Source organism: Lygodium microphyllum, chromosome 24 (genome assembly GCF_053477565.2).
Source record: "Lygodium microphyllum isolate KBCC chromosome 24, Lygodium_microphyllum_v1.1.10, whole genome shotgun sequence".
Classification (NCBI taxonomy): domain Eukaryota; kingdom Viridiplantae; phylum Streptophyta; class Polypodiopsida; order Schizaeales; family Lygodiaceae; genus Lygodium; species Lygodium microphyllum.
The window spans coordinates 120,683,502-120,706,680 of record NC_141158.1 but is presented as its reverse complement, the minus strand read 5'-3'; the positions used below and the strand labels follow the sequence as shown (position 1 = coordinate 120,706,680).

General features: G+C 41.1%; 1 protein-coding gene across 6 annotated transcripts in view; it reads left to right on the top strand.

The window, feature by feature from the left end:
• Positions 1 to 23,179, top strand: part of LOC148015585 (ARM repeat superfamily protein) — a 232,961-nt gene that overhangs the window by 52,271 nt on the left and 157,511 nt on the right. For 5 of the 6 annotated variants that reach the window (XR_015688455.1, XR_015688456.1, XM_087665936.1 and 2 more), the window contains exons 10-12: positions 13,994 to 14,097; positions 14,193 to 14,298; positions 15,332 to 15,421. Coding sequence is in view for 4 of the 6 variants with exons in the window: in XM_087665936.1 (XP_087522062.1) it covers positions 13,994 to 14,097; positions 14,193 to 14,298; positions 15,332 to 15,421 (300 nt within the window). In the remaining 2 variants the exon portion in view is untranslated. Of the gene's footprint in view, positions 1 to 13,990; positions 14,098 to 14,192; positions 14,299 to 15,331; positions 15,422 to 23,179 lie in introns of all 6 variants that reach the window. The other variant, XM_087665937.1, reaches the window with a different exon arrangement.

The window sequence follows — 23,179 nt, the reverse complement described above, 5'->3', positions numbered from 1 at the left end:
CTGAAAGTAAAGCATCGATTACATTCTTTTTGGTGATGTGCATATCACTTGCTGCTGCCATAACGTTTACATTAGTGCATGAGGCTGCAACAAGTAGCTCTTTAGTGTCAGGAAGCTCTTCAATAACTACACTAGATGCAACATTTGCCTTTGCAACTTCTTTTCAGGAAGAGCTGTCATCATCTTTCTTATCATCCTTCTTTTTCTTACCCTGCTGTTTCTTTCTTTCTTGCTCTTGCTTGAAATACCGACAATCAAACTTTTTATACCCTTTACACCCACACTGATAGCATGTGACATCCTGTTGTTTGCCCTTGCTTTTGCTTCTGTTTTTGCCTTTACTGGCTGCATTACCCCTCTTTTTAGACGTGCCTCTTACATGGTAAGCTGAGCCATTGCCTTCACCACTAGACTTTGTTATGATTTCTTCATTAAGAATTGAATCTCTAATACCATCAAAAGTCGAAGCAGGGTTGTTGCTAAGTGAGACAACCAAAGATTCCGAGCTGTCAGGCAAAGTCATCAATAAGAAAATAGCTTTCAATTTATCATCGAAAGCCGCCAAACCAGAGTCTTGCAACTGACTCAAAACCCCTGTGAAAGCACTCAAATGCTTAGATACTGGCTTAGATTCATCCAACTCCATGTTCACAAGTTTACGCATAAGATGCACTTGATTCACAGGAGTTGTATTTTCATAAGTGTCCTTAAGCTTTATCCATATAGCATAACCTGTATCAAGACGTTGATGTCTCTAAGTACATCATCAGACACTGCCATCTTAATGTATGCAATGACCTTCTTGTTAAGTCTAGCCCAATCCACATCTGTCATAGTTGCAAGCTTACTCTCCAAGAGAGCATCTTCACAGTCCGTGAGAAACAAAATGCCTTGCATCCTATCCTTCGACAAGTCAAAGCCAGTGCCATCAAACCTCTTGATTTCAAAGAGGGATTCAGTGTCAGTGTTGCTAGAAGCATTTGCAGCCATTTTTCAGCAATACACCAGAAATTCAATGCTGCAATTTATGACAGCAAAAAATGAGCTGAGTATTCAGCTGATTACAGCCCAAATTTTCAGCAAATAATAGCAAGTTTCAGTCCAAGTACATGTAAAGGAGTAGAACGAATGACTTTCAGCAGTATGACTGCAATTTCAGCATACATTAAATGCATACATCACTGCTAGGTAACTCCCACTTCAGAAATATCACCAAAAGTACATATGCAACAATCCCAGATCTACAAATGATCACTAAGACTGCTGCAACATGAATAATCAGCAATACATCAACGCAATGGGAGTTGCCTAACATGTGTACTGCATACATATATGCTCGTATCAACTTCTGATACACAAAACACCAAGAAATCTCTGCAATTTCTCCAAAATCGCACAAGCGGGAGATAAAAATGCTCAAATCACTCTGCTTATGGCAACAAGATTGCTTCAACAATATTCCCAAAGTGCATTTCACGCATCAATTTTGCCAAAATCCTCAGATTTCAGCAAAAGCCCCAAAAAATTCACTATCAAATTTGCCCGAATTGCATTAATACATGTTTCCGAGTGCATAAAATGGGCAAATTTCGCAAAATTTTGCAAAAGCCCCAAAATTTCTGGGTCCAAGTGTGCATGAATGTCAGCCAATTTGACTCAATTGAACAAAATTTCACAAATACAGCAAAAGCCCCAAAGTTTATGGGTCCAATGTTGAGAAATTTTACTCAAATGACCAAAATTTTACTAAATTTGGTGATATCCCCAATTTAAACACGCACAATGTCTGCAATTTCTTACGCAGATGCTTCAATTATACATGAATAACACTAGATCTGGAAAAGCCCCAAATTTTATTGAGCAAATTGGCACAAATTTTGGGTGCTCTGTGGTTGCTCGCATGAACACCCGCATGAGGGGAAATAAATCAGCCTGAAAATTTCTGATTAAAAAAAAATATTGAGCCGTTGACTTGCCTGTCGTCTGTGCAGTCACGTCGCGTGACGGCTTGTCACCTGTCTAGCACCCTGTCACCCGTAACACAGCAGTCCCGTCGCTTGGCTAGTTGCGCCTGGCACCTGTCACTCACCAGTCTTGTTGATTGCCAGCCTTACATCTGTCTGGTCTCGTCATGTTGCTTGGTTGCCCAATTGCTCGCTTAACCTGCACGCCACACATTGTTCTGCTCGCCACTTAACACTTGATTGGTCCACGTTGCTGCGCCTGCCTGTCACCTGACATACTCAGCGTCTACCTGTCATGTAATACGCTTAGTGCTATGCTTAGCGCGTGTTGCCCGACGGCCACGCACTCAGCAGCTGCCAGTTACCCCAATTGGTGCTCGACTATTCTTCTTTTGCCTGGACCTGTTTGTGAGTTGCCTTTGATCTCGGGAAGCGTGCACTCTGCACTCTAATACCAGTTTGAAGGGAAGAGAGTGCGCAATGGGGTGCGAGATAGAGGCACGAGCAATAGAGTTGAGAGTTAGAGAGAGTGAACGTTGAGATAGGTGTACCAGATTGTGATGGCACACAAAGAATGAAAGAATGCATTTTATGTTAGGGTACAATAAGGGTGTGTTCACACCCGTATGACTATATACACGGAGACGAAGGGACTTTACACACAACAACACAAAGGGACTTTACACCCAACAGCAGGATGCCTTGTTTTTGCTAGACATGAAGAAGAATTTGTTATCTATTTCTTCTTTGGCAAGGTGTGGTTTGCAGGTCACCTTTGATGATGATAGATGCATGGTGAGAGAGAAGGAACACATGACTTTGGTTTTGAATGGCACTCTATGTCATGGGTTATATGAGCTCCATGCTTTCTCAGTTGATTAGTTGGTCTATCTAGCATCCACACTTACTCTTGCTATGTCACAGGTGGAGTTATGGCATGCTCGCGTGGGGCATGTAAACTATGGTAGCTTGATGCTTATGCAGGGTACACAGATGCTTGATGGTTTGTCTCTCTTAGAGAGACCTCCTGTTCACATATGCCAGAGATGTATTTTGGGAAAAATGCATCATTTTTGGTTTCCCTGTGATGTTGCTTTTAGAGCAACTGCCAAGTTACAGATTGTGCACTTAGATGTATGTGGTCCTATGCAGACAAAGTCATTGGGTGGCTGTTACTATTTACTCACTTTTATTGATGACTTTACTCACTTTTGCTGGGTCCACTCTTTGGTGAAAAAGTGGGAATTGTATGATGCATTTTTGCTGAAAATCAATTTGGCTACAAGGTTAAGAATCTTTGTTCGGACCAAGGGGGGGAATACATGTATTCTATGCTGAATTTTTTTTTGAAGTAGAAAGGCATAGTTCATTAATATACTTACACTTACACTCCACAGCAGAATGGGTTTATAGAGAGGAAGAATAAGTCACTCATGGAGATGGCCAGATGTATGTTGAAAGCAAAGAGCTTGCCACACAAATTTTGGATGGAAGTAGTTATGTGTGGTTGCCATGTTTTGAACAGGTGCCCCACCAAGGCATTAAAGAATGTAACACCTTTTGAGGCTTGGAATAGCTAGAAACCTTCTGTTGGGCATTTTCATACTTTTGGGTGTCTTGCATATGCACACATTCCCAAGGTGCTCAAGAAGAAGTTGGACAACAAGGATGTTAAATGCATTTTTGTGGGGTACAATAGTGAGAGCAAAGGATATAGATTATATGATACTCTCTTTAAAAAGGTATTTGTCAGTAGGGATGTGGTTTTTGATGAAGAATCAGAATTATCTCTCGCTGGTTTTGACACATATCAGGCTCCCAATGATGTATTTGAAGGGCTGCTGCCCATTTCTTTCTGTGATACCAGTGGAGCTTCAGCAAGTGAACTTAATGTTTAGCCAACTGCTCCTTTGGGTAATGTAGAGAATCGTAATGCAGAAAATCAGCCCATGGCTAATCTGAATATTCAGTAGGGTGCTGAATTTGAAATTCAGCAAGAGCTTGTACATATTTGGGAGGCTAGGCAAATGCCTAGATGGTATCTGCAGACTATGAAAGATAGCCATTTGGATGCTCCTATTGCTGGTTGTACTTGAAGGCAAGTTCGTATGCACGATGGTGCACATACCATGGAGTTTGTTATGGCAGCAGATACACTTGATGATGAGGAGCTTGAATGTTTTGAGGATGCACAAGATAGTGTGCATTGGATGGCAGCAATGCAAGCTGAGTTTGATTCCATCATAAAGAATCAAACATGGGATTTAGTGTCTTTGCTTGTTGGGAAGAAAGCCATTGGTATAAAGTGGCTCTATAAGCTGAAAAGGAATGTAGATGGATCCATTGACAAATATAAGGCCAGGCTTGTGGCCGAGGGCTATGCACAGGCATTGACTATGAGGAGACATTTGCTCCTACCTCTCGCATGACTACCATTAGGTCTAAGGTTGCTGTGGCTGCCCATTGTAGATAGACTATGCATCAACTTGATATAAAGACTGCATTTTTACATGGGGTACTTTAAGAAGAAGTGTGTGTACAACAGCCCATTGGTTTTGCAGTTGAGGGATCTGAACAGTTGGTCTGTAAGCTGAAAAAGGCTTTATGTGGTTTGAAACAAGCTCCTTGAGCGTGGTGTGGAAAGATTGATGCTTTTCTACTAAGCCAAGGGTTCATAAACAGCTCATCAGAGTCTACCCTTGACGTATGTAAAGAGGGGGGATCCTTGCTGATCATATGTCTATATGTTGACCTTTTGGTTACAGGGACACATGGTGATTAGATTTCAGCATTCAAACAAAATTTGATGCAAACTTTTGAGATATTAGATTTGGAGCCTTTGCACTATTACTTGGGCATTCAGTTCATTTATGATGCTAGAGGCATTGGATTGTCACAGTCGAGATATATTGGTAAACTTCTTGAGAGGTTTGGCTTACAAGATTGCAAGCTAGTTTGTACACCAATGGAACTTGGACTGAATTTGTCATTGCATGATGACAGTGACTTGTTTGATATCCATACATATGGTTTAGCAGTTGGATGTCTTATCTACCTATGCAACACAAGGCCGGACATACAATTTGCAGTTTCAGCGCCTTGAGTAGATATATGCATTTGCAACATATGTCACATTGGCAAGTTGTCAAGTGTGTTTTTTCCGTTACTTGCAAGATACTAGGACTCTTAGATTGCTTTATGCCAAGGGAAAACCACTACACTTATATGCTTATAGTGATTCTGATTGGGTTGGTGATTATGATTCTGGTCACTCCACTGGTGACAATTGTTTCTTTCTTGGCTCATCTTGAATCTCTTGGTGTAAACGCCCCGAACAACGTAGTATGCTTAACAATTATGATATTCGCTTGTTTTCGAGATTTAATATAAAAGAGAATGAACACCTAAAGCTGAAAATGAAAATTACTCACAAAATTACAGCCATGAAAATGTAAAGTAATGGAGACAAGATTGAGGGTTGAAGATGGGCAACCCCCCCCGAAGGAATGTATTTCTGCTCAACCCAAGTCCCTTAGGGAAGAGCTCAGTTACAATCAATCTGAGAGTGAGAAGAAGTAATTTTCACTCTCACAAGATCATGCAAAGATGTACAAACACACATGCATTATCTATTATGCAATGATAAGAACTGATTTCTTTACAGTATGAGAGAAGAAAGAGGGGAAATCAGCCTTCTCCGTCGTTGAACAGTAGTACATGGATAGGGCTTGCTTCTTGTTGCTAAAATGGAAGAAAGAGCTTGAGAAGGAGGTGCTGTAATGAATTTACAGGCTTGCTGTCCTATAAAACAACAGTGATAGAAGAGGGAATATGGAGGAATTTGATAATGGAGAAGTGGGGGATGATGATGGGGATGGATGGGGCCAGTTTCTGGCTATCTGTGGGTACTGTACATGAGTTTACAGCAAAGAAAAATGATGTTGAATGAAGAAAAACGAGCTCTTATTTATAGGAGAGGGGAGAGCTAGTAGAAAAGGGGAAAGTGGAGTAGCACAAGACAAGTGTCCAGCCACATGTCATGAGATGTGACAAGTGGTGGGACACTTGGAAACTTGTGTGACAAGTGTCTTGACACTTGCCTCTTCTCTATGACCTTCCTTTTTGGGTTGAATACTGTCAAGAATAGAAACAACCAAATTTAGTAAGCACAGTCAGAGTACAGAACTTACTATTTTTTGAATGACATCCCTATTTTTTAGGACTAGCATTTTTAGGCTAATTCGAGGCTCCTAAAATTTAGGGACCTCCTAAAATTTAGGGATCTCCTAAAATTTAGGGACCCCCCCAATATGGGTGTCATATGAAAGCTTTTTCCGTGTACATCGCAAAAATGGTATCTGAATCTTCATGTGACTTTGCTATGCAAAGAAATGTGCATTTCAAGCTTTCAGCCCACACATGCACATTATACAAGCATTTCATGATCATGCCATCTTATTGATTGTAACTGTTTGTTCTGGTGGATCTAGCCCACACTTCAAGGCCTTTCTGTGTGCGAGTCTAACCCTGATATGCGTGAGTTTTGGTCACAGGCGCCCAATCGGGCCATATAGGTGGAAGTGTGAACTATCTTTTCTCTAACCCATCGCGTGGGTCCACCATAACCTGTGACCACTCATCAGTGGCCAGCTCCAATGCACTTTCTTTATATCTAATTAGTGCAAGGGAAATAAATTTAATAAATCATTATATAGACAAATTAATGAAAAATGATACAAATTCTGTTTCTATAGAGTTGTGACAGCCCTCTGGCTTTTATTCAGCTGTCCTCAGCTGAAAAGCTTCTTGATATTGTTGTAGAATATTTGGGTAATCCTTCATGAATTTTTTATCTACCCACTGTGCATCTGTTGTGGGTAGATTCTTGAATTTTAGTAAGAATTTTCGTGTCACAAGGCCACTTCTTGTGGTTCGATCCTTGAGAACCAAAATCTTTTCAGGTTCCAAGAGTTGCTCTGTTTCTTCAACTTCTGGGGGATCTTCAGTAATGGGTTCCTTTGATTCTGGTCCTATGTAAGGTTTTAGCAAACTTACATGAAAAGCATTGTGTATTTTCCAATGAGTAGGAAGCTCAAGTCGATAAGAAACTTCATTTATTTTCTCAATCACTTTGAAGGGTCCAAAGTATCTACTGGAGAGCTTTGGAAAAGATGAATTTTGACCAGAACTTTGTTTGAGCTTGCTTTTATCAAACTTTAGCAAGACATATTGACCTTTTTCAAAAGCCAAAGTTCTTCTTCGTTTATCTGCTTGCTTCTTTTGTCGCTCTTGGGCAACTTTGATAGTGGCTCGAACTTGATCCATTGCGGTTTTTAAATCTGAAGCAAACTCATCAGCAACAAAAATCTTATCTTTAGTGCGAATAATTGGAGGAGAAATCACTTTACCTTGTACTATTTCATTTGGAGCTTTCCCTGTGGATGAGCGCACTATATTGTTGTAAGCAAACTCTAATAATGGAAGATATTTCTCCCATTGTGACTTATGTTCACTAACATAAGCTTTCAACATATCCAAAAGAGTGAGATTCATCACCTCTGTTTGGCCGTCAGTTTGAGGATGAAAAGCTGAGGAGAACTTTAAAGTGGTTCCCAAATTCTCAAATAAAGCACGCCAAAAGTTACTTGTGAATTTGGAATCCCTATCTGAAATGATCTCAGAAGGCATACCATGTAATCTGAAGATATGTTGAATGAAAAGTCTTGCAGCTTGTGCGGATTTCAATGTTTTATGACATGGAATAAAATGTGATTGTTTGCTGAATCTATCAATTATGACCCAAATCATATCATGACCTTGAGGTGTTCTTGGAATACCTGAGATGAAATCCATTGTGATAGATTCCCATGGATCTTTGGGCACTGGAAGAGGTTGCAACAATCCTGGAATCTTCTGCCTATCATATTTGGATTTTTGGCATACCAGACAAGCCTCAATGAAGTTATGTGTATCTTTTCGTAATGTTGGCCAATAAAAGTAGCGCTCAATTGCACTTAGAGTGGCTGCTCTCCCTCTATGCCCTGCATAAGGGGGTTCATGACTTTCTTTAAGCACCTTTTGTCGAACAGGAAGAGCGACACAAAGGCGATTGTTCATGAGAAGGTAACCGTCTTTGATGGAATAATCTGGATGAGAACCTCCTTGCTGTAAATTTGACCAAATTGTTGCAAAATTAGTATCTTCATCATAAGTATTCTTCATCGTTTGAAAATCCTCATGATGAGCCACTGTAATAGTTGCAATGCGAGGCACTCTAGAAAGTGCATCAATAACTACATTTTGTTTCCCTGGAGTGTACATAATTTGAAAATGAAACATAGCCAAGAAATTTTCCCATCTTGCATGTTTCTCCTGCAAATGCTTTTGAGTCTTGAAATACTTCAAGCTTTGATGATCAGTTTTAATAAGGAATTCATTGCCTAAAAGATAATGTTTCCATATCTTTAAAGCATGAACCATTGCTAAGATCTCCTTTTCATAAATGTCATACCTTTTCTCCACATCATTTAGACGGCGGCTTTCAAAGGCTACAGCATGGCCTTCTTGATTTAGCACTGCACCAATACAATCACCGCAAGCATCTGCTTCCACCATAAATGGTTTTACCAGATCTGGAATGATAAGAACAGGTCCAGAAGTAAAAGCTGTTTTCAGCCTTGTGAAGGCTGCCTTCTGTTTTTCCTTCCATTGGAAAGAGATCTTCTTCTTTGTAAGGTCATGAAGTGGAGAAGCCATATGTGCAAAATGCTCGATGAAGCGGCGGTAATAAGAACATAAGCCAAGAAACGATCGCATCTCATGTACATCATGAAGATGAGGCCATTCTTGGATTATCCTGATCTTTTCAGGATCCATCTGAATCCCTTCAGAAGAGATGACATGCCCAAGGTAATTTATTTTATGCATGAAAAATTCACTCTTTTTACCATTTACCAAGAGTTGATTTTGTTGTAGTAATTGTAGAACAATTTCCAAGTGTTGATGATGCTCCTCTTCATTCTTGCTAAATACAAGAATATCATCAAAGAAAGTACCGACATATTGTCGATGCTCTCTAAAGATGCGCTCCATCATTCAATTAAAGGTGGCTGGTGCATTGGTTAATCCGAAAGGAACCACCAAGAATTCGTAAAGACCGTATGAAGTGCGTAAATCAGTTTTGTGTACATCTTGTGGTATTACCCTAATTTGATGATAACCACTCTTTAGATCAATGCGGCTGAAAACCTTTGAGCCTCCTAGACGATCCAAAATGTCGTCAATTTTGGGAATAGGAAACCAATTCTTCAGAGTGATTTTGTTGAGGGCTCGATAATCAATGCACATCCTGAATGTGCCATCTTTCTTTTGAACAAGAAGAACCGGTGAACAAAATGGTGAGCTACTTGGCCTAATTAGCCCACGGTTGAGTAGGTCTTCGACTTGCTTTCTGATTTCTTCTTGTTGAGGATGGCTCACTTGGTATGGTGCTATATTAGGAGGAGAACTGCCCGGGATAATATCAATATGATGGTCTTCTGGCCTTTCTGGGAGAAGCTGATAAGGAAGATCTTCCGAAAAACAATCTTTATACTTTTCCAAGAGCTGAAGTCGCTCATAGGTATGGTGTCTCCAGAAACTCCAGCTTGGATCTCGTACTTCTTGCCTTTGTTGGTGAGTTCTACCTTCTTTTTCTGAGAGAAGATGGTTGAATCTACTCTATGATTCCAGGGCATGCCAAGAATCACATCGCAGCCATCAAGGTCTCCGATACAGAAAGTATCTTCGTCACTGTAGCCTTGAATTTGAAACTTGAGCTTGCCAATGTAGGGTATCACAGATTTAGGGATCTCTTAAAATTTAGGGATCCCCCAATATGGGTGTCATATGAAAGCTTTTTCCGTGTACATCGCAAAAATGGTATCCGAATCTGCATGTGACTTTGCTATGCAAAGAAATGTGCATTTCAAGCTTTCAGCCCACACATGCACATTATACAAGCATTTCATGATCATGCCATCTTATTGATTGTAACTGTCTGTTCTGGTGGATCTAGCCCACACTTCAAGGCATCAATCCTTTCTGTGTGTGAGTCTAACCCTGATATGCGTGAGTTTTGGTCACAGGCGCCCAATCGGGCCATATAGGTGGAAGTGTGAACTACCTTTTCTCTAACCCACCGCGTGGGTCCACCATAACCTGTGACCACTCATCAGTGGCCAGCTCCAATGCACTTTCTTTATATCTAATTAGTGCAAGGGAAATAAATTTAATAAATCATTATATAGACAAATTAATGAAAAAGGATACAAATTCTGTTTCTATAGAGTTGTGACACTTGGCTTAGCAAGAAACAATCCATTGTTGCCACATCATCATGTGAAGCTGAATACAAGGCAGCTTTCACTACCACAGTTGAATGCATATGGTTTAGATGCTTGTTAGCTGACTTGGATGTATTTGTCACGAAGCCTACTCCTTTGTTCACCGAGAGTCAAAGTGCCATTGCATTGGCATGGAACCTATTGTTTAATGCACGCACGAAACACATTGAGATCCATTATCACTTTGTCAGAGAGAGGCTACATGCAGGTGATATCAATCTTGTCTATTGTCCTACCACTAGTAATGTGGTAGACATCTGCACCAGAGCTCTTCCTTGTGACAAATTTGAAGCATTTTGCAATGCTTCATTTGATCTCCTTTGGATGACCCTTGGATCTTGATCACTCTTTACTCTAGGGGGGTTTGTGGGGTTTGACTCACACCTATGCTCACAGAGGAGTGTCAGTGATCTTTAATAGGACACTGGGGCACTTTTTACTCTCCGTACGAGAGGTTTTTTCCCTCGGATTTATTTCTTTTATTTTATGTGCCTATGTTACACAGATTTAGGCACTTCTCATGTTTCACACTCTTCGCGTGTGAACACCCTCTTACAAACCTAAGGTTTAAGGCTTGTACTTTGTACTTGCAACTTACACTTTAGATTATTGCATTGGGTGTTGTGCTCTCACACTCAACACTATCTACTGTACTCTCAGTTGAGATTCGATCTCTTCTCTCTCTCTCTCTCTCTCTTGATATTTGTTTCCTGTTTGTGGAACTTGGTGACTCAGTAGTAGATGCCCATCTTTGGTGGGTCTTGGGCAAGATGCCTTCTTTGACCACTTTCCAATTAGATGATGCTTACCTCTTTCATTTTCTCAGATGGACAACTGTTTGGCACATTTGGCACACCTGTAATGCCTTGATTTTTGATTCAGGCTCGGGTCTCCATGGTCATGTGGCATGTGTTAGAGGATTATTGTTATGGCAGATATCTTCCATGGTTTTAGCGGACTTGGTTCTCCCTAATGTAGTTGCTCCATGGCTAGATACTATTTAGTTTACTCTAATTATGCTGCTTGAATGATATTTGTGTGCCATGTTTTGGTAGCCTTTGGCTTGAGTTGTGATTGCTAGGCTTATTATGTCTTGGTAAAAGGTCCGATCTAAATACTTTTATTTAATTTAGGCTCCTTTATGAGAGAGAGAGAGAGAGAGAGAGAGAGAGAGAGAGAGAGTGTTAATAACATATACTATGGAGAGGAAGGGATATCTTCCATACATTAGCCCCAGTGAGGAGGAGATCAGTCTTCACCCTACGAGGACAGGTGGAGGTTGTGGACTCGTATGTTTACTTAGGGGTCACATTCACAGCATTGGCCACGCGATTCACCATGGCCATGCAATCAGAGACCGACTCACAAGAGGATACACGTCACATGGAGGTGGCTATTCAACACATAGTTCACACTAGCCATGAAAGATGGTGCACCTAGTTGGACCTTGGGTTTGGCTGCATATCTATGGACATAGATTGAAAGTGCATAGGCCATCATGCTCTCACAGATGATTCATAGCAAATCATCAATACCACATGAGATCATTAGAGTGGAGTTTGCTGCATCTTGCATGATGATGGAGGCCTTTTTTAAGACCATCAACTTCATATGTAGAGTATGTGAAATGCATGTGGACAGACCACCTAGGAGAGCCTTCGAGGCCTCTCGAGAGCCAGCTTTGGTAGGGCATGAGACTACATGGTATGCACAAGTTGAGGAGTGGCTAACAAGATATGGGATTGACATGGACCACCTCCCCCCCCTTTTGGTATGATCCTGAGTCCCCCTCATACACGTCTCCTAAATTGAGAGGAACTTGGTCATGTGATAGGACCTTTACCAGTTGTACATACAACACACATGGATTTAACCTCAGCAGCCTCTTGCTGGAAGATGTCGTACTAAAAGGATCAGTTTATGAGGACTAGAAGGGATGGTTTCATTGTGAAACCCGAATACCTAGATGTATACATGCCACATGAGATATGAGTGGCCATTGGCCGGCTTAGAGCATCCTCTCATCAGCTTGAGATTGAGACTGGGAGGGCAACCCACATCCCTACAGTTGAGCGGATTTGCAGACAATGCCAAGAGGAGGTGGAGAGTGAGGAGCACTATATTTGCAGATGCAAAGCCTAAGGCAAGTTCGAGATGTGAGCTACCCCACGCTATTTGGAGGAGATACCTTCTTCAGACTAGTCATAGAGTCCCGAGGCCAATGCCGTGTGGGCAAGTTCTTAGGTGAGATTCAAAGGCTCCCCACATTATTATTATAGGCACACACCATAGAGAGAGGGGGATGTCAATCACATAGCTTACCAATTTCTTCTAGATAGTGAGTCCACACACAATAGCCACACAGACAAGGGTGAGAGTCTAGAGAGTTGAGCAGATCAGAGCAGCACATCGACCACGGATATAGGGAGACTAGACACAAATGCTACATCAGAGAGAGATGAGGGAGATCTGCCTATGACATGAGGAGCACATGAGATAGGTGAGGGATTGGTCCAGATGCTACCTCTGTACGATTTCAGCAGGAATGTATGGCATTCTATACCCACCGATCCTGACTGGGTGGAATTAGATATTTGTATATCATTTAACCATGCAGCTAGACTTTTTCACTGTATAGCACTAACCATCTTTTAGCATCATGCCAGACTTGGATGTCCAGTGATGATTAGAATTGTACACGATTTTGTCTCATAGGCTGATTTTGGCCATTAATATATCTTTCTTTCTTTCTTTGTCTCTGTCTGTCTGTCTCTAGCCTATCTATAATGTCGAGACTCGACTCACACTCATTTAGCATTGCCATATTGGCAACTGTATCTGATTTCTTGTTTCATTTCTTCCAGCTATTTTCTTGTTTTCCTACCTAGATGTTTCTTTTCGATTATCTTTTCTTTACTCTCCTTAGAAACATAATAGCTCCCTGAGTTTTAGATTATTGGTTTTTGTCTCGTAGGACAATTTGGCCTCTTGTACAAGTTAATTAACCTATTCTATGTGTGTATAGTTTTGAAAATAAGTTTGCAAAGAGCACAAAGCAGAGTTATCATAAATGTCATTTTGGCATTACATTTCTCATGAAGCAATGCTGCAAGTTGGTGATGCAGATTAATTTGAAGTTGATTCGAGAAGAAATTTCTTGTGCTCTACATTCTACTTGGTAGAGGTAGGCTTGGTGATGAAAAGACAGTTTATTTGTCAAAGAAGCTAGATATTGTAGGCAAAGGTTTGTTTTTTTTGGATGCTTGCCTATATTGGTTGATTGCTTTGCCAAAGAAGCTAGATGTTGGAGGCGAAGGTTTGTTTTTTTGGATGCTTACCAATATTGCTTGGTTGTTTTGAGAGAGGTGTACTGCAGCATGGAAACAACATAAGACTACTTACAGGCATTGTCAGATGCTTTGCCTGTACTGCGTTCAGTAACAGACTGGGTCAATTTGTTAAGAAATGAATGCTAAGGACAGTCTGTTGCTGAGATGATTTATATGATTTAGACTGTAGGTTGATAAACCCTGTCATTTGGTTTATATGATTGAGATTGTAGGTTAATAAACCCTGTCATTTGATTCATCTGCTGATGGAGACATTGATGCATGAAGTGACAAAGGCTCTGTTTTGGTGTAGTAGATTCGTCTTGCTACAGTAGAAGCTTTAGGAGAGATGGTGCCTCTTATCAGTGAGCTGCAACTAAAGACAGCATTACCAAGATTGTTACCGATCGTTCTTAGCGTGTAAGTTCACTCTGCAGTTAGAGTATTTGATGGAGCACAATGGTGTCTTATTCATACAAGTTTGAGTCTCTTTCTCTCTCTCTCTTTTGAAACAGGTACAAGAAGGGAAAGGATAATCCTCTTCCAGTCACCAGAAGTCTGCGAGTGCTGCTAAATGCAGTGTTAAAACCTCAAGCTAGCATACAATATCTGGACTTTCAGGTCTGTTGCATGAGCTGCAATAAGATGGGTTCTTGTTTTGCAAGGGCAGCTCTTTACATCATAGTCGACATTCTAATATGTTTGAATAATGGCCGTTAGTGAGTTTTTGGACATGGTTTAATTGGTGCTTGCAACTCTCTATATTCTCCCAAGGTTCAATGAGGTTTGATACACTATAATCTTTGGTAGAAAATGTGCCAAGTTGCATCTATGTAGACATCCTGTGGCAAGTGTTTGATACCCTTAGTCCAACCAACAGCACAACAAGATACATACAAATAACCCCCAACAAAGAATGATGATTGCAAGTTGGGTTGGTGAAAAAACTTGAAAAGTTGATAGCACAAAACACACAACTCTGAATGAATTGGTGATACGTACGATACTTGCTGTTTGTGGAAATTCATATGTTAGACAGTGACATAATAAATGGTTGCCACTTAGGGGCAATGCCTATGGAAGCAAAATGCACATACGTCATAAGAACAATGGCCACTAGTCATCAGTGTCTCCCGTATGACTGGTTGTAATGTGGCTTACTATTCAAGCAAGCTGATAAAGCTCTGATAAGTGAAGGGTGTTCAATCAATGCTACTTGTAGATGCAAGCAAGCTTGGGCTTTTGTTGTGTGTTCAAGGAGAAACCTTCATACAGACTCTCTTGCTGTCTGTTGAGATTCAGATCTTAGACAGCAACATCATTGATGATTGCCACTTAGGAGCAATGCATGTGGAAGCAAAATGCATGTAGATGCAAGCAAGATCGAGCTTTTATGTGTTTAATCAGAATCTGGCATGCAAACCATGAGGCTTGTTATTCGTAACCTTCAGCTTTTGACTTGAACCTTGCAAACCAAATGGTACTTTTCATCGGCTTCATGGTTCCTACCCTACAAGCCTAGTTCTTACTAGAAGTCCAGTTAAGTCTTTTTACAGATATTAGAACTTGGAAATTGAACTTGTTTTTTGTGGTGTGGTTTTGGTTCATTGTGAGCCCATCTTAAACAGCATATGACAAATTCAATTGTATGCAGGGTGCCAATGTCGTGATAAATACCTTGCTTCCAATGGCATCGACAAACATAAAAATGAACATGGATGGTGAAAGTAACATGCTTCTCAGGGTATCACCACTTCATTTATTTTGAAGGCTTGAATCAATGCAATTTATGGGCATCTCAAACTCTTTTGAAGCTTGTAGTGGACGAGAGTGCTATTTCATTAGGTCTTTTACTGCTCATTGTTAATCCAGATTTGGTTTTCACACTTGCCAAGAAACTTTTGGTTTGACTTTGTTTGCTGGATGAAAGTCATGACATTTCAAAACAGTCCCCCCCCTAGTCATCTTTTGTCGCTTGAATTGGGTGTTCAGTTAGAGAAGAGTAAATGTTAATGTAAAGTATTATTTTTGTTCCAGTTTTTACAACATGACCTTAACCCTTCTTTGCTTCTTCCTTCAAATCCTCGGGGTGTGTGTGGGTGTGTTCCTAGGGATTTTGCCAACTTGGCTAGTGTCTGTTTGGCAAACAAATTTCCTACGCATGCATCAATATGTTCTTTGTTGCAAATTAATGTGGAAAAGGCTTTTGATTCTATGCATTGGGATCTTTATCCCATAGTCAATGGCATAACAAATCGTAGAATGGCCTATTGGCTTTACAAGGAGTGCAACGCTTCTTGTATACCTTGAATTTGAGTAAATCTATGAAGCAAAGATGCCCCCTTAGATCTGTGCTTGATGCAATTATCACTCATGCTTTTTGTCCTCTTGTGCCACAGGAGGTGGTCTTCTTACTTTTGGACATTTTCATTCCAATGCTTTGCTTTCCTCTGGCTGTTCTCTAGCTGAGAACTTTAAGTCTTGCTTTTCCTGCTTGAGGAGGCAATTTCTTGTCCCTCTGTACCTGTCTATGTGGCGTTCTTTCAGATTGATGACATTTGTTTCTTGCTCTTGCGGTCATAACGTTAGAGAAGCAGAGACTCCCTCTAGACAGGTGAATGACTTGAGGAGAGGAGTTCTTGAAAGGAGACTTGTAGCTATTGGTCTAGAATGTTTTGTAGCACATGATCTACTTATGGGGATGGCCATGGCTGAGCCAAGGTGGTGCTAAGGGTGTTTGAGGTTATATAAAGGGTGTTATTCTTTGAGGTGGAGACTCCCGAGTAGGAGGCGGCATCATTCTAGACTATGCTTTGAGGTTGTAGCTGTTGCTCTAGAATGTTGTAGCACATGGCCCATGGTAGGAGGAGATGGCTCATTAGGATGGCCAGGGGTGAATTGAGTTGGTGCAAAGGGTGTCTGTAAATGGTGTAATTCTTTGAGGTAGAGACTCTTGAGTAGGAGGCATCATTCCAGACTAGGCTTTGAGGTTGTAGCTGTTGCTCTAGAATGTTGTAGCACATGGCTCATGGTAGGAGGAGGGGGCTCTTTTTTTTTTCTGTGAAGATAATTGAATTAAGTAGCAATATTTACATTAGGCCATCAGGTCAGCTAAGAAAAAACAGACACAAATGAAAGTCTACCAAGACTCGTTAACACAGAAATATCACACAGAAAGGACAGCTGGTTTGAAGCGAACAATATCCAGCCAAGGAGCAACAATGCTAGGAAGAGCCAGATCGGCCTACACGATAGAGGAGATCTGCTATAACACTAAACCACGAACATGGGCCACATGACTATGGATGCTTGAGGCTGAATAAAAAATAAAGGCATTTTGAGTACGCCAAATATGCCACGAGGCTGTCCATCTAAGGAAATGGAAGAGGCAGGAATAATCTGAATGCAAAGTAGACATAGAGGTCATATTTCGCATAATCCACGAACGAGCTGATATCCAGTGCTGAGTTGCCGAGGACCACACACGGGTTGCAAAAAGCCAAATTTGTTGAGCAATAGGGCAAGAGACAAAGAGATGAAGCAATGCCTCATCACATGTAGTGCAAAATACACAATGACCAGTAGAGATCTTGCGAGCACACAACATATCCCTAGTTTGGAAGACCTCCAATAAGTAACCTCCACATGAACACTTTGCCCTGATAAGGAACCTTAGACTTCGAGAGTTGGATAAATCTTTCCAGCCACTTCTTTTTGCTATCCTGAATATGCCATAATTTATTAGCCTTTCCAATGACCCATCTCTTGGCCTCCACCATTTGATGATATATGTGATTAGTTACATTTTCTTGAAATCATCAGGAAGCACAAACATCCAATCTCTCCAGGGAGACGATGATTGTAACATAGGTAAAGGAGAGAACCTCAGAAATTTGTCTTGTATGGACGACCAAATGTCATGATATCCTCGAGACACCATCATGGACTGTTTGCAACCCCAAACCAGCCATCCGACTAAACTTGTCTCGCTGCAAATCTTTATCAGTCCAATCCAACAACTAGAAGGTAGCCAGTATTTCTCCTTGCAACAAATTCTCCTCCTTAACGAAAATCAAGAGGGCGCCAAACTGCAAAATGTAACATCACCTGCCAAGATGCAATCAAATGAGAAAGGAGAAAAGACTAGAGACCTTAAGAGGCCTCGTGGTATTAAGCACATGCCACCAAGGAGCGTGAATAACCGTGTTGCCATGAGAGATGCTAGTTCTTTCTATGAAAAAATTTGCAATACCTGACTAGGGATGGCTCTCTACACATAGTGCCGGTAAAAGTGCTAGTCTCAAAGCAGCCATGTGCGAATTAACATCCAATAAAGCTACTCCCCCCATACTTTTAGGAGTAGTTACATGCTCCCATGAAATCCACACCTAGCTCAAATGATTCCCTTCTTTTTTTTTCCACAACATGAATTAGATAGACTAAAGAAGTTCCAAAAGAGACTTCTTAGTCCAAGGAAGCAATGACAAAAAAAAAGAGATCATATTGATCATGATGCATTGAGTAACTTTAAGTCGTAGTACATGAACCGATCATGAATACGGGATGACATCCAATCAAGCAAGGCACGGGGAGCTACATCCACACCAATAGGATAACCCAAGTGTCGGGTTATATCTCCCTTAGAAATCACAACTCCATGCCAAGCCAAAGCTTGCAAATCATTCTCTGTACAAGAAAGCGATGTAGATTTCTTAGCATTAATATGAAGTGCGGATGCCAAATCAAAAATATTCCACGCAGCCATTGCCCGATTAACATTAGTATGATCAGCCTTAAGGAACATAAAGGAATCATCAGCCAAAGTTTTTTTTTTTTGGTGGGTATATTCTTTTCTTTTCATCATCTTGAATCATAGAGATGCAAGCTCCCACATTGCTTGCTTTTCCATCATTCTTTGCTTTCTTGCTTTTCCCTCTTGCGATTGCTTCCAGCAATTGGGATCATAGCCTCTATCCCACCCTTGTGCAAGGCTGTCCCAAATGGGTATCATCATATCGTTGTGCTACTGGAGATGGGCTAAGGTCTTCAGGCTTGGATATGGTCCTTTGTATAACTCCCCACAATGGTTTTTCATATGCAACATAGGTACAACTGGTGTATAGTAGTCATCTTGTCTTGGGGACATGGTTTATCTTTTGAACTCTTTGTTGGTGGGTCTAAGAAATTGTATGAGTTTTGATGTGCATGGGAGGTCTGGTAGTAATTAGGTTCTGAGTAAAATATGAAATTAGGTAATGTGATTGAAAAATTGGAATGAAAATATGTAAGCTTGTGCACACATGTAATTAATTTAATTTGAATGAGCCTGAATAATTTTTTTTAAAAATTTGTCAAATTGGGCATGGGCAAAAGTTTGGGTCGGGACACTTAAATTGATAAATAAATGGTCCAATAATTGACATTCATGTGAACTTTAGCTGTTGATGTAAGAAGCAACGAAACAAAGGAAAAGTAGGAGAAACACGTGAGAGGTTTGAAAACACACATTTTCTCCATCATGTGGCCTATACATGGGTAGATTGTGGCTATCAGGGGATATCCATTGCCTACCATTGCTGAATTTAATGTTACTACTACTGATCACGCTATTTCCTTAGGGGCAAAGCTGCTCCATGCAAGGTAGAGCTGCTTGAAGCTTGGTAGTTGCAAAGCTTTTCTAAGTCTAGTGTTGCTATTTCTAGTTAGATCTGTGGTTGAAAAAGCTTTTGGAGCTGGACTATGGCTGTTATAGAGCAAGGGAAAAGCTGATTTGAGGATGGCGAAGCTTTTTCTAGCCTGGGGGATGTTGTTGTGGGACCACTTGAGTGGTCTTAGAATTGTTTTGTGCTTTTCTGGTGTGGTTCAAGGCATGCTCAAGAGATGTGTTGCAAAATATTTTATGTGAGAGGGTTTTTCCTGGCAAGATATGTTGTCAAATAGATTGGCCTTCTTGGGCTTCCATGGAATCATAACCTTTTCACTCATATCTAGTGTTCTTGGTCTTGGCAAGTATGATCGACTCGAGGCAGGTATTTGGGCACTACAAATTGGTTGGTTAGCTTTACTATCTGCTTCCAACTGAGAGCTACCATATCCCATCTCACATTTGATATCAGAGCATAGGCTTGATACGGTCTAGCTTTCTCCAAGCTTGTCAGCCTCAGGACTCAGCTCGTCAACCGCCTGCAACTCCTGATCCAGTTTCAGCCCGCCACCAGCTGACGCCACCAGCACCAGCTCCACACCTAGTCTGGTCACAGGACCCCCAGCTCCACTTGGGCCACCCACAAACCTTCAACACCTCCTGTCCTATGCCCAACACAGCTTTAGCGCCGCCTAGTCCAGCCCCTGCAGTCTGCAGCTCCCCCGCCACTTGTCCCCAGCGCCGTCGCCACCTGCAACACCGCCTACATTCTATGGCGTCATCTGCCTCGTGGTCCGCCATCTGAAGGCCGCGCCACTAGGCTTCTCCAACCAGCACCGGCGCCTCCAGTTCCATCAGGCCTGTTGGCTTTCGTCAGCACCAGGCAGTAAGCACAAAAGGTAAAAGAGACATCTATTCTTTTTTTTTAAAACTCCGAAATTTGAATCACAAAGAGGGACTTTCGCCCAAGAAGTACAATTCTACTGCTGCACATGCTTTTGGGCATACACAACTTGCAGATATTTTGCATATGGGAAATGAGCCCTCATCTATTAAGTTCAGGGTAATGAATCTAGGAGTTCATGAGTGCCTACTCGGGATGGATTGGCTAGTCCCCAATAATGCTCACATCCATTGTGGAAAAGGTCAAGTCTCCTTTCGAAATCCTAAAGGTGCGCTAGTTACAACACAAGGAGAAGCAGGTAAACCTAAGATCCAGCTAGCTAAGGCAATGCGAATAGTTCAAGGAATAAGGAAAGGATTATCCGTCTACCTAATCAAACTAAATAAGCCGGAGCAGTCAAAGGACTCCGGTAAAGAACCATCATGGTTAAAAGAGTACGCGGATGTGTTTTCGGAAGAATTGATAGAATTACCATCGCCTAGGGAAGTTGACCATGAGATTAAGGTGCTGCACCGGTTGCAAAAAGGCCCTACAAGATGTCTATTCCTGAAGCTATTGAGTTAAAAGAACAACTCAAATAGCTATTGGACCAAGGGTACATACGTCCTAGCAATTCTCATTGGTGGGCCTCTAGTCTTGTTCCAAAAGAAGAGGGATGGTACACTTCCGCCCATGCATCCACTATAGAGGGCTGAACCAAGTAACCATAAAAAATAAATATCCTATTCCAAGGATAGATGTGTTACTTGATTGATTGCAGGGAGCAAAAATCTTCTCCAAGATTGATTTGAGGTTAGGGTACTACCAAATCCGCGTCAAGGATGAGGATATTCCGAAGACGGCATTCAATACCAGATATGGTCATATTGAATTCACAGTAATGTATTTTGGATTGGCTAATGCCCCTGCCACCTTTAACAAGCTAATGCAGGAAATTTTTAGACCGTATCTTGATGATTTTGTGCTTGTTTTCTTTGATGATACCTTGGTTTATTCCAAGGAAGAGGAGGATCATGAATCCCAAGTTCGCATCGTCCGACCATAATGAAGAAGAAAACTAGACATACCAGAAAGAGAAAGACCAAGAAAAAGAAGATCATGAAAAAAAAAAAGCATCAAAGAAAGCAAAGTGGACTACACCAAAGAATAAGACAAAGAAAAGAAGATATATAATGCCTACCATGACATATTTGATGAAGAAAACCACAAGGGCTCATCGGTCCTTGTCTCCTTTTTTCACTAGAACTTTTTATTGTATGTCCTTGCCATTAATGCTCCTGACATACACCTTGTAAAACTCCTCATGTAGCCTATGCATAAACAACCTCTACACACTGAGTGAGGCCTTCTAACAGCCCCTGGATGTTAGCCATATTTTGGTATCCACACTTAGCCTTCTGTGATAGCCTCTGGTGTTTACCATGTTTGTGGCATACCCACACTCAACAAGGTTCTACTCATGACAACCTTTGTACACTTAGTACTTTCTTTACGGTTAATCAATTTTAATGGCTCCTCCTCCTATTCAATGGCAAGTGCCATTATATCACCATTATTTAATTAAAAGATCCGAGATGAATTCCAAATGTTTTAAACCATTGTCAAGTACCCTGGATAGTTTCCACTTCCTCCACTTATGAAATAGTGGTAGTCTTTATAGAGGAAATCAGAGCCCCCCATTTATGTAACTTGTGCCTATATACAAAGACAATGTTAAAGTCATTCTTGAAGCCCTGTTCAAGAAGAGATGTTTGTTGGCCCCTCCACTTAGGCCCTGGGTGTTGATTGTGGCCAATTTCATTCACTCCTTGATTACTCCCATTAGGTTGGTTAATAGGAATTTGATTCTCTCTTGCCCTCGATGAATCCTTATCAACCAACTCATTAAGTAAGCTGATTGGGTTGGCATCCCTAGCTGAAGCATTATGTGAGTGGAGTTTGCCAAGAACTAGTCATTATACCTATTGGCAAGTTGGTCTCCATATCCGCCCCCTAAGATCTCGCGTATTCTTGCATCCATGCTAGGGTATTCTTTTGCCAACATGTTAGGGGATCTTGTTAATGTGGGCAAGCATGCTAACTTTGCTTCTGGATTTCCTAGGCATTGTAGCTTTAGACCAAAACCCTTTGACATCATACTGATTAAGAGAGATAGGCTTTAAGCTTTGAGAACTTGCGTGAGGTTTGGGGGATTTACCCTTATTACCTCTAACCTACTACCAGTAATCTCCCTCATTGCTGCCTTGCATAGCTAGGTCTTTACATTTGCTTTTGTAGAATGGTTGTTTCTTGTCAAATCAGCCCATGATGGGTTTTACTTCTAATTGTCACCATCTTCATTTTCCACTAGTTCCAAGCATTCTTTGAAACAATGACCCCACTTGCCATAGTTACGAGAGTAGCCAACCAACTTGCTCTAGAATTGTAACTTACCAACATGTAGAATATCAAGGTACACAAACACTTTAGATCCCATAAAAGGCACACATGATTCCTGAATGGATTGGTCAATGGCGGGATGTATAGGGTTTTGCCCAATCCCTTAGTGATATTTGAGACATGCTTTTGGCCACGCACGAAACACATAGAGATCCACTATCACTTTGTCAAAGAGAGGCTACATACAAGAGATTTCAGCCTTGTCCATTGTCCTACCACCAGCAATGTAGCAAACACCTTTATCAAAGCTCTTTCTTGTGACAAATTTGAAGCATTTCGCAATGCTTTACATTTGATCTCCTTTGGTAGATGATCCTTGTATGCTGATCACTTTTCACTCCAAGGGGGTTTGTTGGGTTTGACTCATGCCTACGCTCACAAAGGAGTGTCAATGATCTGCAGTAGGACACTGGGGCACTTTTTGCTCTCCTTACGAGAGGTTTTTCCCCCCAATTACATTATTTTCTATTTTATGTGTTTATGTTACACAGTTTGGTCACTTACCGTGTTTTATA